General features: G+C 33.1%; 3 protein-coding genes across 3 annotated transcripts; 2 read left to right on the top strand and 1 right to left on the bottom strand.

The window, feature by feature from the left end:
- On the top strand, nt 1-3,523 carry Bma-nfki-1 (Uncharacterized protein; the record flags this gene model as incomplete). Its single annotated transcript, XM_043073799.1, has 6 exons — nt 1-336; nt 714-1,604; nt 2,127-2,447; nt 2,620-2,793; nt 3,057-3,119; nt 3,347-3,523. The coding sequence occupies 6 exons, from the start codon at nt 1-3 to the stop codon at nt 3,521-3,523; spliced, it is 1,962 nt and encodes a 653-aa protein (XP_042929733.1).
- A 1,535-nt stretch (nt 3,524-5,058) lies between these two features.
- Nucleotides 5,059-10,058, bottom strand: Bma-lgc-30 (Uncharacterized protein; the record flags this gene model as incomplete). The annotated part of the gene is made up of 10 exons (XM_043073800.1): nt 5,059-5,325; nt 5,845-6,018; nt 6,132-6,235; nt 6,319-6,511; nt 6,766-6,875; nt 7,050-7,170; nt 8,554-8,707; nt 9,208-9,362; nt 9,574-9,839; nt 10,004-10,058. 10 exons carry the CDS (start codon nt 10,056-10,058, stop codon nt 5,059-5,061), a joined length of 1,599 nt encoding a protein of 532 aa, XP_042929734.1.
- A 5,588-nt stretch (nt 10,059-15,646) lies between these two features.
- Nucleotides 15,647-17,332, top strand: Bma-col-113 (Uncharacterized protein; the record flags this gene model as incomplete). The annotated part of the gene is made up of 5 exons (XM_043073801.1): nt 15,647-15,817; nt 16,568-16,642; nt 16,787-16,870; nt 16,978-17,092; nt 17,166-17,332. The coding sequence occupies 5 exons, from the start codon at nt 15,647-15,649 to the stop codon at nt 17,330-17,332; spliced, it is 612 nt and encodes a 203-aa protein (XP_042929735.1).

Genomic DNA, 17,332 nt, shown 5'->3' on the forward strand with positions numbered 1-17,332 from the left:
ATGGCTTCTGAAGAGTGCTTGAAAAATGACCAAACTGTTAAAAAATTAAAACCGATACCATTACAAAAAGATATCTCGGATGGTTTTACTAAAAACTTTGCTTTATTGTCCATTGGAGTTAAACAGTCAATCCCTGACATTTCTCATCCTTGCATCAAAACTAGCAGAAACGACAGCTGTCATCCTGAAAGAATATCACCTTCGGAATTCGTCACCTTACAAAGGTTACGTTCAAATACACTGGCATGCAGAACAAGCACGACAATCAAAACCAGTCGACACAATAGCACTCTTTTCGATGACCTCATAAATAGCGATACTGCGAAGAAAAATAAGGTGAGTCGTCCTTTCCTTTCCTCTTGCCGACCATTCGGTAGGAACATTGCGATCAGGAAAAGAGTAGCTACCAAGACACATTCCGTTTGCCACGTGACTCTGCTTATCAAGTTTGCCATTTACTGCTAAATAGGCTTTTTTATTTCTCATTATTTCAGTTGTCTGGATTTGGCGTCTATAGGACATTTCAGGAACAACTGAAACCCTTCCAGTATGAATGGAATTAGAGTGATGTCAATTTTTCCTTATCCCCTTATTCAGTACACTGTTCGATTGAAAAAATTTCATTTAAACGTAGGAATATGAAACACTACTCTTCATCTAGATTATTTTATAATATTGCATAAATATGTTATGTATATTTCCGTCATTTCTAGGGAAAATATGGAAAGGATGAAAAAAATGTTGGTGATGTTGACGTCATTTTATCCGAAAAAGCTATTACCGCAAGTCCTTCGAGGTTTGCTGCAAAGAATGATGGAAAACAAGCAGAACCTGTGCTGGAAAAAGCGAAAGAACCATCAGTTGAAAAATCTGTGGTATTACTCGCTAGAGGACCTGTTCGTAATTTGCGCAACACTGTTGTTGGTTATGCTCCATACACTTCAAGAAATAGCTGTGTTACAGAGCCACAAAATTTCGACGGAAATACTGAAAACTATAACAGAGGTCAGTATGGCTTTGAAAATCCCATGTTTTCAACGGTTGGACCAGATCCTATACAATTTGCATCAACCAGTTGTTCGACTCCGGATACAGTTCAGTCAGGTCTTCGCTGTGGTCCATCAGACACACTGCATCAGGTTTCACTAAGTTTAGAACAAACTATTTCATATCCTGGAGATGTAGTGGATAATACTCAACTTCCTGAAGACCTCTCTGATTTTATTTTGAAATATTCCCAAGAATATACAACAAAAGTACAGTCACCGAAAAGTAGCATATCAGTAAGATCCAGGAACAACAGCATTAGTGATAGTAGCAATCAGACAAATTTCGATAGTCCTTTGTATCGGATTCTTGTTGAAGACAATTGCGTTTCACCACTTTCGGCTAAAAGTGCACCACAATGTTCCCCTGTGTTGCCACGAACGGCCGCACAGATCCCAGTTATTTTCGAAGAAAAGAATTTGGCAGCTCCTGAGTTCTTAACCAACCAGAGTAGAAGAGAAGTGACAACATCACGTTTAGCAAAAAGTCGCTTAAGGGCTCTTATTAGTGACAATGAAATGGTTGAAGCTTGGGCATGGTCATGTAAATGTATGCAGGTCAGTTTTAATTTTAATCTAAAAACCAAATATGCTGGCGCATAACTTTTATAAACTTACTGTTAATGGGAGCAATTGCAAACGCAGAGCATGCTCATATATCCTTAGCTTATCTATAAGTTATTTGTCGCTGCTTGAATAATTGATCTTCTGGAACTTAATTAACCAGTATTCTTAAACGCAATTTTTGGAACGTACTTGTGCAGTCCAGCTATTTTTTACTCATGTTAGTGTCTAGATTTTATGCAGAAAAGGAGGTGGAACAATAGAATAATTTGGGAAGTGAAAAAAGAAAATGGCAAAGTGATTAAATCTTGGAGCCAGTCGAAAGTGAGTGTTGACCAAAAAAGTTAATACATATGTGAAGTTAAAGCCTTGGTGTAGCTAATTAAATTAACCTTTGGAGAATTACTTGCTGTTTTTATTGAGTGCAGGCGACAGCATACGTGATGAATGAATACACATCTATATTATGTAAATCCAGTGATAGTTGCATACGCCTTGTTAAGAACTGTATTGTAGGAATTGGAAGGTTCACTGTGCTATCAGGATCAAGATGGCGATAGTCTTTTGCATATTGTTATTTTGCATATGGATCTCCCGAAAATTTATGCTCTTGTAGAGCAGATGTTAAAGGCTGAAGATATTTGTACACAGCGAGCCTTCGATTTGCCAAATGCGATCTTCGAAACACCTCTCTATTTGGCTGTACAGAAGAATAATTCTGAAGTTGTGGCATACCTGTTGGAAGCCGGAGCTAATCCAAATCATCAGACGGCATCGTCAGAACAGCAGACATCTTTGCATTATGCTGCGTCAAATGGAATGACTGAAATTGTTGAAGTGATTTCGTTTGCATTTATCGTAGTGAAGGATTATGCATTTATCGTAGTTTGTTATACATTTCAAACGGATATTGATTCCTGATCTTAGCTTTTATTTTATGGCTCATTTCGATCATTATGAAGCTATTATAGCTGCTTCATAATTTCGAAGATACGACGTCATATTTTAGATTCTGTGCGCTAGTGGGAAGGCTGATATTAACATGCCAAATGGAATGGGACAAACTCCACTTTTATGTGCAGTTAAGAAGCATGGTATACGCACGAGAAAGACTGAGCCGTGTGTTGATAACAGTTTAACGATCCTGTGTCTTTTGAGATATGGAGCTAACCCTATGAACACAGTATGCGCAAATTTCAAACCTCTTTTCTATAAAACAATAAGCAAAACTTTATTCCTTCCCTTTAAAAAGTTGGATTGAATACGCTCTTTTACCCACGAGTTCTGATCTGTTGCCTTTACACTTACAGATCTAAGTTCCTTGATTAGAATTAAGATCTAATGGTAATCATTAAGCCGGCAAGCACTTTTTCATCACGCGGTCGGTAGGTTCTCTTTTTATCACTTTTATTAATCAAATGCTGTTACAGCATTACTTATTTTTAGGATTTATGCGGCAACAATATTCTTCATTATGCAGTAAACAGTCTAGATGCTGATCTTATTGAGGTACTTTGCATTTTTCAATCTGTCTGGTTTCTCTAGTTCTCAATACATAAAAAAGACCTATTTGAACCTATCTGGAACGATAACTGTTATTTAATAAGTATGAAGGGAATTTAAACATTCTTTTAATATTTGAAAACATTTGAGTTGACCGTATTTCTTCAGCCTATAAGCACTGAGATAGTTCCATTATACTAATGGTTTATAAATACATTTACCGATTCAATTAGATGTTCAAGTCGTGTGTAGATGAGGAAACGATTACAAAATTGGCAAATAAAGAAAACATATGTGGTGAGACGCCGCTGGAAAGATTGCGCTGTGAATCAGAACGACACGATGAAGAACTTCGCTCCAATGTTTTCATAAGCCTGTTAAGATGCGGTGCCACTGTTAAATCTCGTTGAATTTCAATTTGTCATGTTGCTGGCGTTAACGTCACCATGAAGAGAAGATGAATTGGTAGTTTTGCGCTCTTAACCTTATCGGATAATACTTTCAAATTTACTCATGTTCCTGAAGTATTTCTAACTTGTTTTTTTTTTTTCAATTTAAGACACTGAAATTAAACGCCAATGCCTTCAGCTCTGATATATTATTTCAGACTGCATTTTTTTTTATTGCAAATCTCTGTAATCATCGAGTCTTGCCAGTTTCCTGGTCTCGGTGGTAAACTTTTTTTCACGTATGAAGTCGTAATTTGTGCTTATCAGCTTGTGAATTCTGTTGCCGATGGAAGAGATATGTATATATAACATTTATAACTGAATATCTAATTGCTATCATACCTCAGTCATTTGTTTCATATCCGGTGATCCCTGTATTCATTTTTCTTTTCTTTGCAAACATCATCACTGTGTTCAAACACCTGATAATATTGTTATATAAAAATTGTTCCATATTTCTACAGTATTTCCATTATATGTATAACTTTCGTCGTTGTTTTAATATTAGATAATTGACATTTGTGTAAAATCTTAGTAGTTGTTGCTACTGCTGAAATCTTGGATGTGAAAATCTTCAGACGCAGTGTCTGGATGTTTGAATGTTGTAAAGATACTAAATGATTCTGTCAGCTGATAAACTTTTGATAGTCTTCTAATGTTAGGAGCAACACTTTCTAAAATAGTGCTTTATCGTACATTTAATTTTAAGGTGATAGTTAAAAGTAATACACGGAAACCATGCTTTATATGACTTCTGGTAACCTTACATTATTTACTAGAGCTATTTCAGGCTTCAAGTCCAGGCGGAACCGTAAATTTAAGACGACACGGTCCATTCTACTTGCTGTATAATTGTTCCGTATCAGCGAAAGAAAGAAATTTGTTTTTTACTCGATAATGATTCTTCGGATTCACCTATGGAAACCTTGTTACGACTTTGTATGGTTCATACTATGATTGAAGCAGTCTCCAACAAAGAATTTTCACCTTGAAAAATATTGAAACAATAGTCTCGGCTTATCTCGGGACAGCTTAAGTTAATGTAAGCTTATTTACTACTTGCGACAAACAAGCCATAAAAAACGTAGGGAGATCTTGGAATAACAAAAGCTGCGTATTTGTTAGGGAAACCTGTGCTGGACTACACACGCTAATCTCGATTACAATGGATGATTTCTGGTGGCTTATAAGTTTTTCCTTAGCAAACTTCTCATTGTTTTAAACATGATATTTGTAGCGACATAAATCAGATTCAATCTCATGCATAAATGTCGTCAGTGTTAGCTTAATTAGTTTCACTCTTGAAGCGATCACATAATTATGTAATTTTCAAATGCAGAATGTTTGAAATCATTCCATAAGAGTCAGGATTCATAGCTTTGGAATTAGAGCTGAATTAATGTAGCTCAATATATGAATAAGATAAGTACACAAAAACAAACTCGGAATTTAATGGCACTTGACCAAAAAGACAAATTTTATTGTCGTACGAAAGATCAGTACCAAAGATCATGGCACATAAACATGGCAACATTGGTAATGATAAGGAAAAGATAAGTGGTAAGCGAAATGTTCTCCAACCTTCTGATAATCCTTTTCCAGTAAGCCGGTAAGCAATGCTTTCTTTGAGCTTCTTCTTTCAGCTGTATAAATTGTCTCATCAAATTAACGAGTAATTCGATCCGTTGCGTATTTATGGGTGGTGGTGCATCGGCAACTGCTTCCGATACTGCTGTTTCTTGGTGACATTCCGTCATGTTTACCTTCAAAAAATTAGGAACCTTCTATTCAAAATAAGAAGGGCTAGATATGTTTTCTAAGTAAATGACAATTTTGGTTTTCTAAGTAAATGGCCTAAAACTGCAAGAGCATTCTGCTCAAATTAATCCGACTTAGATACAAAATAAAGGAAATTTTTCAGATGGAATGCTTTACTGCCAGATAATTTAAGTTTGGTAAGACAGTAAGATCTTAATGTCCATCATTTGAGCTGGGAAATTTCTTACCTTCCCTTAGTAATAACCGCTGTAGTTTAGAGCTAGTTGAAACATCTCTTTTATTAGATTTACCAGATTTCAAATCACATCGCATCATCTAGCGTCAAAACCCTAGTGACTGTGAAGTCAATCTTTTACCATTATTTGTTAGCACAAAAGGCTGACAAAAAGCAATGTTCAATATGATGCGAAATAGCATGGGAGAGGTGAAATTGAGAAAGGCTGTTTCTTCATCCTTATTTTATTTTAGAAAGGAACTACTGCTCGTCATTATTAAATACTTGCCTCGGCAGGAATTATATCCCGAAACGTGAAGCTATCAGAAGCTGAACTGACAAAACGTGTTGTAACATCTTGATTTCGCTTGATCTCTTCACTGCTTGCTATTCGAAATCTTTTCGGCACATAACAGCAAAACAGTCTCTTAGCAGATAAAAATCGTAACCACCACGGGATTGCCTTAATTATGATTAAAAGGTCATACAAACTTCTACTGAATGGGATAAATAACGCGCAAAAGATTATTTTATTAAATACAAATATTAGAGAATAAGGCTGAAAACATTTACTACCTCAATGTATTGGTTTCGTAAGGCATATTTCTCTAAATAAACAAATACTGAACTGGTGCAAGTAGCGACACTTATAATAAGCATCTGTACCATATGAAACACTGCTGAAACATTGATATTGTAGCAGAAGCTGACAATTATCTTCATTTGAATTGTCTTAAATTTTTGCGTAAATGAAAAAACAAACCAAGCAAAGGCACATTGTAGAATGATTCTCTCTGACCAGGAACTGATTTCAATACAAATTTCATTTCATCAACCAGCACCAAAAGCATGACAGACATACTTAGTAACGTCATGATTCCCAAACGAAATTTATTTTCGTGTCTACCAGTAGCATTTATCGGAGCATGAAAACCAATAACTGCTACAATGCTTACCTAAATGGAACAGTGAAGCATTTCCTTTTATTTTGTCGCTTTTTTCAAACCGTCATTAATTATTTAGTAATTTTCTTTTAAAATAAGATTAATGCATGATCAAACGATAAAAAACATTTAATGGAGTTTCCAGACAACTAGATCTAAATCTCCAGACGATTCCCCAGATAATTTGAAAAAACAAGCAATCGTTCATTCCTCGAAACAATGCCTCATTAAAGAAGGAAAAAAATACATTTTACAAGACGACTTACCAAAGTAGTCGGAAAAACGAAGTTAAAAACGTAATAAAACGATTCTCGTCGAAGAATCAAGACCATATAAACAGTCGAGAAAGATTCCTGTTCAAGATATTCTACTGTGCCTTCAATTGTCATGCAGTTACAGAAAAAGTAGTTGATTTGACTTTATTTTAAAAAGAAATCAATATTGAAATTTTAATAACTTTGAGACTTATCTAACAATTCGGCATCTAGTCTATCAACATAATGAGGTGCAAAAATATCATCAATCAAATAACACTATCATAGAATATAACCATTGCTTATTGTAGCATTTTCTAGTAGCCACTCTTGACTGTTGTAAAAATCGTTGAGGAATACTTCTTGTTGATCAACAACCAAACTTACATATTCATATTGATATGACCATGAACCACACTGCAAATGATTCTTTTCGTCAGCAAATTCATTAGTTGTCAACCCTTTTTTGTAGCCAGATAAGTGAAACGGATATGGATCACTCCTAACTGAAGTTATGGGAAAGGTGAAATAACGGATAAGGGCTTTAGCCAAAAAAGAATAGAGAAGTTGGATTTAGTATAAATAGAATAAAATGTTTTGGGATAACAATAACGATATGGATCTATATTTCGTCGTAATAATTGTTTTATATTAAAAAAAAAATTAGTGTAACGGAACCAATTTGATTAAACAAATAGGGAAGCTAAAACTATAAGATATGTAGGAGTAATAATCAAATCATTATCTTTGGAAAAGGATTAAAAAAGATATGAAACGATCAGCCTTAGGACCAGATAAATTTCAAAAACTAAAATTTTCTTTAAATTAAAAAGTCAAGAGTCTTAATAGCTCAAGCTTTATTTTAATGAAGCAACATAAGACTGAAACATGATAAGTTTCTAGCAAATGTCGGCTGTACCATTCATTTATCCTTCATTAATCATGGATCAGTTACCAATGGGAGTATCTACCGTGTACTGAATACAAATATTGATTGCAGCTACGAACTATTCATTAGGCTCCAACTTTTATTACCAGCACGAAGATGTAAGAACAAATGTCAAATTAATCTATACTGCTATATACAAGATAATGGAATTGATTAAAAACAGCAAGAAAGTATTATGAAGCACTATCTAAAGTTCTAGGGTCCTAAGAAAAGTAGGTAATATTTATTGCAGTAGTGATATATGCAATATCAAGAAGTATGGAAAACAACTGGAGACGATCGGAATAAGCAAATAATTAATCGAGCAACACCAAGTTTATATTTCAATCTTACTGATTTCATCTTTATATTTTGATGAAATTCACAGTAATGACTGCCATAACCTCAGTCCAAAATAACGAATGATCGTACAAATAATCTTCATTACTAAAATGAGAAACTATTTTGCTACTTCTGAAATACTCTAGAATTGATGAGTAGAGGTGAAAATATATTCATTTAATTAATAAATCGCCATAAATCCCCATCATACAAAATCCAAAGACTGAGTTATAGTTTTGCATAAATGCAACAAAAAGAATGAGTGCTTATTTCATATATGAAATACACTGTGTAGTTGCAGCGGTTGAAGAGAAACTTCTTCCATTACCGCAAAAAGGGAATACTGATTAAGTTTAAAACTTAAGTATGTTCTTTGACAAATACAGCCATTTCTATTTAAGTTTATTAAAAAAAGAAGAATGAGTCCCACAAATATGTTGTTCATTTCGCATGGTAACTGATTTGATATGTTCTTCTATTATTTTATTCTTCCAATCCTTAACTTTTAATCAAATTTGAAATCGACTTGCCGCAAATGTACAATTCTGTATATCGAAGGGGAAATGTTTCACATTGATGGGACATAGGGTACGCACAGTAATGGGAATGAAAACACGCAAACGACCATTGGCACTAATTTCTGCTACTGCATCTGGCGCATAATCCATAACTCTATCTTGTGCGCTGAAAATTATCAGTTTTGCAATATGTGTGATGTGAGATCACTAACATCATTTAAGAGATTTACTCAGATCTCTCATTCTCAAAATCCGAGATATCCCTAATATTTCTCTCCATCTTTTTAAATAAATATCGGTTTAAAAAATTTTAGTCCATTTTTTCGTTTTTACTTTCAACTTTCTACATTTCCCATACTAGTATTACTAATTAAATCGAAGTGTTTGTCTATTCTTCTCTCATGGTTATTTTTGTTCATCCATTTCTTGCAGAACACTGTGTTTGCACAGTCTTCCATGATATAACCGATGATGTAAGGAAGCGAGACTGTCACGTTTTAAAATACTCGGTCTGTCCTATAGGTCTGTAAATGCCGTTTGAAGTTTACCCGGCAGACGCAATGTTTTAATCAGTATTTTTTGTACTTACGAGATCCATTCTTTCAAACCTTTGGGGAAAAGGTTTTTAAAATCCTTTTAGCACTGAAACAGGTAGTCAAGATATACCTGTGATACAAGTACAGCTCAGGTTTCCAGAACCATTTTGATGGTATGAATGTTCTTGTTATATTATTAAATTCACTAGCATTCCATCTTAATGAAGGATCAATCCACCACAGATGAAAATAGCCTGATATTGTCACTATATTGTTTCGATAATCCTGAATTACTAGTACAAATAGTTTTCAAACACTAAGATTATTTTCTTTGAAAAAATGAATTGTTTTTAAAAGCGTCGTTTCATAAGTACGCATATTTATAAATTCCTTAAGTTGCTTTATTTTTCTAATTCATGCTGTCACCATTTCCAGCTTTTCTATATAAATTATTTTAATGGGTCCTTGATGAAGTTTTAGGTAATAAAAGACGAACTAAGTCAAAAATTTGATACAGTGCAGCTCGGACATGAATTTCGGTGGGAGTGTGAAAGTTTAGAGCAGGTCGTTGGAAAGGTCGTGCTGCAGTCTTAATCTGATTCAAAAGACGCGTATGCGCATTTGCAGCCTTTCTTTCATCAGAATAGTCTTGGTTGCCAATACTTTGCCCATTAGCTAACATATTCGATTTTCCAAAGGTATCAAACAGAACTTCATTCTGTTTCGATCCGATTCGCGCCTTTGATGTAACACCATGACTTACTGTAAATTCTTCTGGAAATTAATTTTAAAGAAATCCCGATTTTTTTAGCGAAGTAAGCTACTTATCTTGCTTATTTTCTTTTTTGTTTTGATACAAAATAACGGATGTTTTTGCACATCCTATGTTCAGATTTTAAACCTGGGACAGGCGGAAATGAACTGACTTTGCACTGCAATAATTTGTAAGAAGTTCTGCGTGATGACATATTCGAGGAGCATGAAGAGGCCGACAAAGCCGAATTTCAGAATAATTGATGTCCACTATTGATGTTGAGAACAATAAATTGTGATAAATCCATAATCAATATTTGGATTGCGGTACTATAAATTTTCCAAACTAATGAAAATCACTTGACCGTTTTTCGGTTTTTATCCTATATTGAAAAATTGTAGAATTCTTCAGATTAATATGCATTCGGCTTACTGTGGAACACACATGTCGTACTAACTTATAACCAGTCCGGTAAATCCACATGAAAGTAGTAAAACGCATTGTGTTTATTATGATATATTTAACAACTTCAAATATATCCTTTGCAGGGGTTACAAAACGGCATGTTGTAAGGTGAGAAAAACACTGTTTCGACGACTGCAATCCTAAGCAGGAATCCTGAATAATTTTTTGAGTAAATCAGAATGCAGTGAGCTATTAGTTTTTGAAATTAAAGAAAAGTTTGTTATATCGTGAAAAATCAACAGAGTGACAAAAATAAATGCAAAGGATTCAGGCTTATAATACAATTAACTATGTACCTTAATTTATAAAAATTTCCTAACGAAAGTACTAAAATTACATTATGCAAGGAAATAAAAAGTAATAACATATAAAAAAAGCAAATTCCAATTGAAAATGGTATAATGAATGCATATAATTCTACATGGTTGTGGAGTAACTTTAATTGAAATAATAATTGAATATGAAATAATAAAAAGTGTGATAGCTTCTGTTTATGCAAGCGTTGTTAAGAAGAAATAAAATGAGTTTGTTTAAAATTTTGTCTAATATTTTTTAGAGCAGTCAGTAGGGGAGAGGGAGAAAGGAAGAACATCTTTTTCGGTCTTTAACCCTTTCATATAAGTAATTGAAACAAGCTTTAAGTCACTTGAGCATTTATAGTTGTACTCAAAAACATTAAAGCGGAAATAAGAACAATAATTTCAAGTTAGCTAACAATCTTCTAAATTTCCGGCAAGATTAACTACTTCCTGTCAAAGCCAGTTTTTTTTCTGAAAATTTTGTCTACATCCTTTTCTTTTATTGGACGGATCAGATAAGTATCTTATGTGATCAATTTTTGATTTAATCAGTTTGATTCAATTGGAAAAATATTTAACTCAAAGCAAACAATACATACATATATATATTGGAAAACGGGTAAATTTAACAATAAAAATAAGACGATCAAAAATTTAAGCTTCTTGTTCATTACCGACATTATGAATTTCCTTTTAATTTGACAATTTATTATGCTCATTTTTCAAGTGGTTCTATTAAGTGGTTTTTTTGAAAATTATGGTGTCTCACTGTTATTTTTTCATTAGTTATTCTTTTTTTCTTGTAATTGTATGTTAAATTGATTTGTCAGTATTTCAAAAGTGAAAAAAAGCATGCGCTTCAAGACTAAAAAAAGAAGATGAATATAGTTAGTCTCCAATGTACATTTTATTCGAAATGTGAAGTGAGCAACATTTCAAACCAAACTAATTGCATTAATGATGCGAACTCAAGACAAAACAACTTTGGTCAATAAATCTCCAAGTGACTGAACGTCACATACACACACACACAATCTAGATCATAAATATGATGATTTCAATCCACTACTTTCAAATGTAAAAGGGTTTGCAAAAACATAACAGAATGAATTTACATAAAAGATAAAAGAAATGACTCACCAGCAGTTTTTAGACATTTCAGCTCTTGAAAATTACAGCAGACAATTATACAGTAAAAATACAAATCTTGTCCAAATATTAGTAAATTCTATAAATTTCTAAATTTTATTTTCCACTGTAATGTATGAAAAGCAGGATATCATTGAAATTATCCTAGCTATATGAAATCTTCAAGCTTATCAGAATGCTTCTTAAAAAGCCATGAAAAATAAAAAGAAACTAAAGAGATTGCGAAAGTGTACAATATGTATGCGGTACAATCATTGTTAGCCATCTCTTGACTGCCAAATTTATGAATGCTTTTTACTCCAGAGAATACTTCAAATGCCAATAAACTCAATGCATATAAGTTTCGAGATACGTAGTGACATGTATTGTGCATCTTCGGTTATAACCAATAAATAAGAGCTAGTGCGCTTGCATTCTAAGACTCATTGCTTTATTTAAATGCATGAATGGATACTGATACCCAGATAAATTGGAAACTCTTCAGTATTTGAACTCTTTTCAATTCGCGTATTACATTACAAATCTTAAATTATTTCTCAGCTATTTAGAAATTTTATAGAAGAATTTTGCATCTCACTGTAAAGTGGTAAAAATTTTAAAATTAGACGAATTAATATAACAATGTTAAACCAATTCAAGTGATTTTATTGTTCCCACTTAATATTTAAGTTATTTTAGTTAAATTTCACAACAATGCTCAGCACCTGAATTATATTTATATAACAGTTAAGAATTTGCTTACAAAGAATTGTACTTTTAAGGTTATTTCATTCAGTTCATGTCATATTAAAAAAAAGAAAAAAAAAATAGACAACGATAAGCCAGAAGAATTCAAAATAATTGGCAGCATTTTTCTTTGAGGCAAATAAGAATGTAATGTGGGCAAGGGATGATTTATGAAGCAACTTCCATTTCCTCAGCGGACACCGATTGTTGGCTTGCTAAGTGAGCTTTCAATTCACTGAGTCCTTGTTTTGACAACAAAGACAACACCAGCTTAATCAACTTATGAAACTGATTTACAAATGCTCAGAATAATTTTTTCAAATAAAAAATTCCATTTCTTATTGATTTCGGTTTCAGCACTTTTAGGAAACCACAGATTTTATTTTATGTAAAAGTTGCTACTAATTCTGATGCTACTATATCCTTTTTTAGAAAAGAGTGGTTTTTTTAGATTTTAAACCGATATTTTTTTTTCAAAAGGGTACAAAATAAATTTCATGAAAATTTTTGGTACTAAAATTTATTATTAAAACCACAAAATTTTAATTGAAAACAATTTTTGAGAATTGGTACGAAAGTAGAAAAGCAATATTCAGTTAATTGGCTTAACCAGAATTGAAAATTAACTTCCACAACTCAAGAATCCTCAGCTTTTTATACTTGGAATCTTTCCCAAAATTAATTTGATACCATAAGTGAAAACGTAGATAAAACGATAAGCCAATTATTGATTTTTATCCTTATAATATTTATGAATTAGTCTTGGGCTTTTAATTCTTGACTTGCAAATAGTCCAATAGGTGGAGAAAAAAGATGTATCCATATATTAACCAAACATTTTAATATCATTAGCTAATAAAGCATTGAAATAAGATATGAAAAACGCTTATAGGATGTTTTCATCAGCAATGTTGAGAGCTATTTGGCGCGACATTGACTTTCGACCGCTATCCTTCTTCGGCACGTGTTATCATATGTGTAATTTAAATCTTATGTAGTGATCTAAAATAAATTTTCTATGCTATTCATAGTGTAAGTGTAAGTAAAGCATCATTTATTTCCTATAAATCCTCAGTAATTTGGTTTGTTTCGAGCATTTTCGAATATGCTGTTCACACTATGGATAGCCAAAATCCTTCCAAATACATCACAAAACAATAGAACGATGAGGAAACCAGGGTCCCTTTCAGATTCATCCTACTTGACTCACCATGCACAACTTAACAGTGTTACTACTATGTCTATTTGTTTCTTATAGATAATAGCATGACTAAAGAGCACTTTTTTAATTTCGAATTGCCATAGAATTCAGGTCATTCTCCATAACGTTGAATTTTATTGAAATGGGGATTAATGAATTTTTGATTTCTACTACTAGCTATCGAATTTAAATTTAAGTGGGACTAATGCATACAACTGAAAATACTAAAATGATAAACATTCCCTTTATGCATATTACAAAGCCGTTCAATTCGTTAAGTGGCTGTACTTTTTTTAATTTACAATTTACAACAAACCAAATCTTTCTCAATCTTTAAATCAATATATTTCTATTAAATTAAATAAACTATTGTAATTATGCTTGGAGCTACTCAGAGATTTATCATCTATTTATTAATGAAATCTAAATGGGATTTATTTTCATAGCCACTTTAATAGCCTCCTTTTAGACGAATACCTCACTCGCAGCAATTTCAGGTCTAGTTCCATTCAAAACGAGCACGCGTCAGATGTAAATCTACAGAACTGTATTAATATATTCACATTATTCTTGGGGTATTTGTACCCCAAGAAATTTAATATCTCTTTTTGTGAATCGCCTACGGCCAAATAGATTTGATTCATTTGCATCTCGCAAGTTCATTTGTAGATCATCAAAAGTAGTAAGTTGTAGCCGACAGATGAAATACATCAAATTATTAGGTTATTAAAGTCATTTATTAAGAGCTTGTACGACAATTAGAGCTGAACTTTTACCAACACTTTTTATTGATGAGGAAAGCGAAAAAAAGAAGTGTGGAGAAGCATGAATTTTAAGATCTTGGATTTATCACAGAAAGGTTTAAAATGATAATTAAGTCATCAAAAAAAAAATCAAGAAATAACTGATTAGTGTTTGCCATCAGAACAACATTTAACTGTATTTCACAGCCTAAGAGTAGTGTGGTTGCATCATCAGTTTAACAAACTTTTTCATACTCTATGAAGAATCTTAGTCTCATAAGCTGATAAATTAGTATTGTTCCTCCGTTTTACGACGATTCAGTGTATTGGATGTCAACCGCATTGTTAGATCAAAATTATTCTATATTTCATGATTTAAAACTAGTTCCTTGAAATTGCAGGATTATAATCCTTGTAAAAGATTTCATGTGCAATATTCCATATCACAATTCTTGCTTTTATGCTATTAATTTCGATTCTTAGGAAAATGGAATGTTTCAAGCGTATACAATCAAGTGAGATTAAAATTCTTACAAGCAAATTTGGATCGAAAAGCAGAAGCGGCATAGCCAGTAAATTTCTATTTGTAAAAACTTTAACGAGTCAAGATCAAGCGTATATATAAGGTCATTAATTTTGGGTGCATGAAACTAGGAAATAGTTTATCGAATACGTAAATATAAATACATAAGAGATGACAAAGAACGCGCTTATCCTATAATTATTTTATTTCATTATTTTCTGATGAAATCAAGGGATGAAAAAATTAATAAATCTCTGCATTACTGAAAGATGATACCAGTAGAAAATTAAATGGAAATAAATTTTGCATTGTTTATTGAAGCTACTCACTTACAATAAAATTGGCCAAGTATGTTGCAGGAATGAAAGTGCAGACGAATCATATAGAGACAATTCTATTTCTAAAAGATGACTGGTTTTCAATTGCAGATTTCTATTTAAAACGCGAATTTTCATACAGAAATTGTAGTTCTTCAGAGTGATGTACGCAGTATCAACCTTATGTGCTCATTTTTTCCTCTTCCTCCGACCCTGTTCAATGAATTTCATAAATATCGCATTAAAAGGCTTTAATTTTTTTCTCTATCAACAACGACCTCAATCATATTTGGATTTATCATTTTCATTATAATTTCAATTACAATTTCATTATAATTTCAACGTGTGTCTATGTGTGACTACATCCCATTTTGTCAACAGATCCTCTCTCTATGAAACATCGCACTTTCCAGATCAGTGCACCGAAACGACCTAATAGCAGCAATATGTTTGCCACACGGATTTCCGGCCTCACCGCTACCATTGTTTCAGTTGGAACTATTATCGTGGCATTCTTGTATATTCCGCTGATTATCATGAAAATAACCGAAATGAACGAGAGGGTAAATTCGTTATTATGTCATATAGTCTTCACTGTTTCCTGCACTCAGCTCATAGAAAATTTGTTACAGTTGCAAAAGTCATCAAATAGTAAGATCACATTGTTCGTTTCCATTTGATTGAAAAAAAAATTTCATCTCAAAGATTTTGTATGAAAGGTTTTGCACTTCAAAAAATAGATTGTTTATTGTGACTGAAAAATGTGGTTTGCAAATTATTACTTGAATTCCCTTCATTTAATCTGAAATTAAAAAAGCACGAAAAAGTACTTTGGTTGAAACTGAACTCTGATGAATTCCGTATGATTGCGAATGAAGCTTAGGAACAACTGTTTGAAACGCGCGTACTAAACAGAGAAAAAAGACAGGTAGTTCTTCATTTTAAACGATTAGTAAGTTCACTTTTCAAGTCCATTACATTTCTCAATGACCCCTTCAGAATAAAATGTTCCCATTATTGAAACAACTGCCTGCCATTCATCTCACCGTCAAAAAAATTTTATTATCATGGGTATCTATTTAACCTCGTCATCTTTAACATAAGACATAATCAACTGCAGTATGATTCGGAACAAAACGTTAATCCATTCCATAACGAATATTCCAAACCGGAAAATTCTGCACAACAATCAATCTGCGATACATCATTTTTACATATGATTATATAGTTCTCATTTTCCAAATTACAGGATTTATACTAATTCAATGAAGTACAAAAAATAAGTATAAACTCATCAAGATTATTTTCTTCAGTCCTCGCATCTGATAAGAATTTCAGAATGTCAAAGATCGAATCCCTGTTCTTCACCAGGACTGCCAGGAAAACCTGTTAGTTATCCAAACTGTTAGTAAGAAGTATTAAAAAATGAGTCCTCTTTAGTGATTATCAGAAAGCTTTGTTTTCCAGTCCAATAATTTCACTACTATAATTTCAGTCTCTTCTCGTGCATTTCTTTCATGCAAAATTTACAGGGCGAAGATGAAATGCCTGGTAAACCAGGAATATCTGGAACTCTAGGACTATCTGGAAATGCCATTCCAGTCACAGCCAATTATGTAACCTTTTATTATTATGTGATACCCATGAAGATGTTCCTAATCTATTAAATAGAATTATTATCTGCTGTTCACAAACATATCCCTGAAAGTTTATATGATTGTAGAGCAGCAACTGTCGACTATGTTCCCGAGGACAGCAAGGTTCTCCTAGCCTACAGGGACAAGAAGGCACTTCAGGACCAGGACGTATTGGTGAACCAGGAAGAACTGGTTATGCAGGTGAAACATGTCTCTAGTTAATTTCATGCTAGAAATTTAATGGGATTAAGAAAAATGTGGGATTCAGCTGCAGGTGTTCCTGGAGTAACTGGAGAAATGGGTGCACGCGGTAAATCTGGTGAGCCAGGATCCGTTGGATTAAATGGGACATGTGGTCAAAAAGGTCTACCTGGGAAAAAAGGCGAGCCAGGTTCATTTGGAATAAGAGGTCTCGAAGGGTATCGCGGACGAGCAGGATAG

Source organism: Brugia malayi (genome assembly GCF_000002995.4).
Source record: "Brugia malayi strain FR3 genome assembly, contig: Bm_v4_ChrX_scaffold_001, whole genome shotgun sequence".
Taxonomy (NCBI): Eukaryota; Metazoa; Nematoda; class Chromadorea; order Rhabditida; family Onchocercidae; genus Brugia; species Brugia malayi.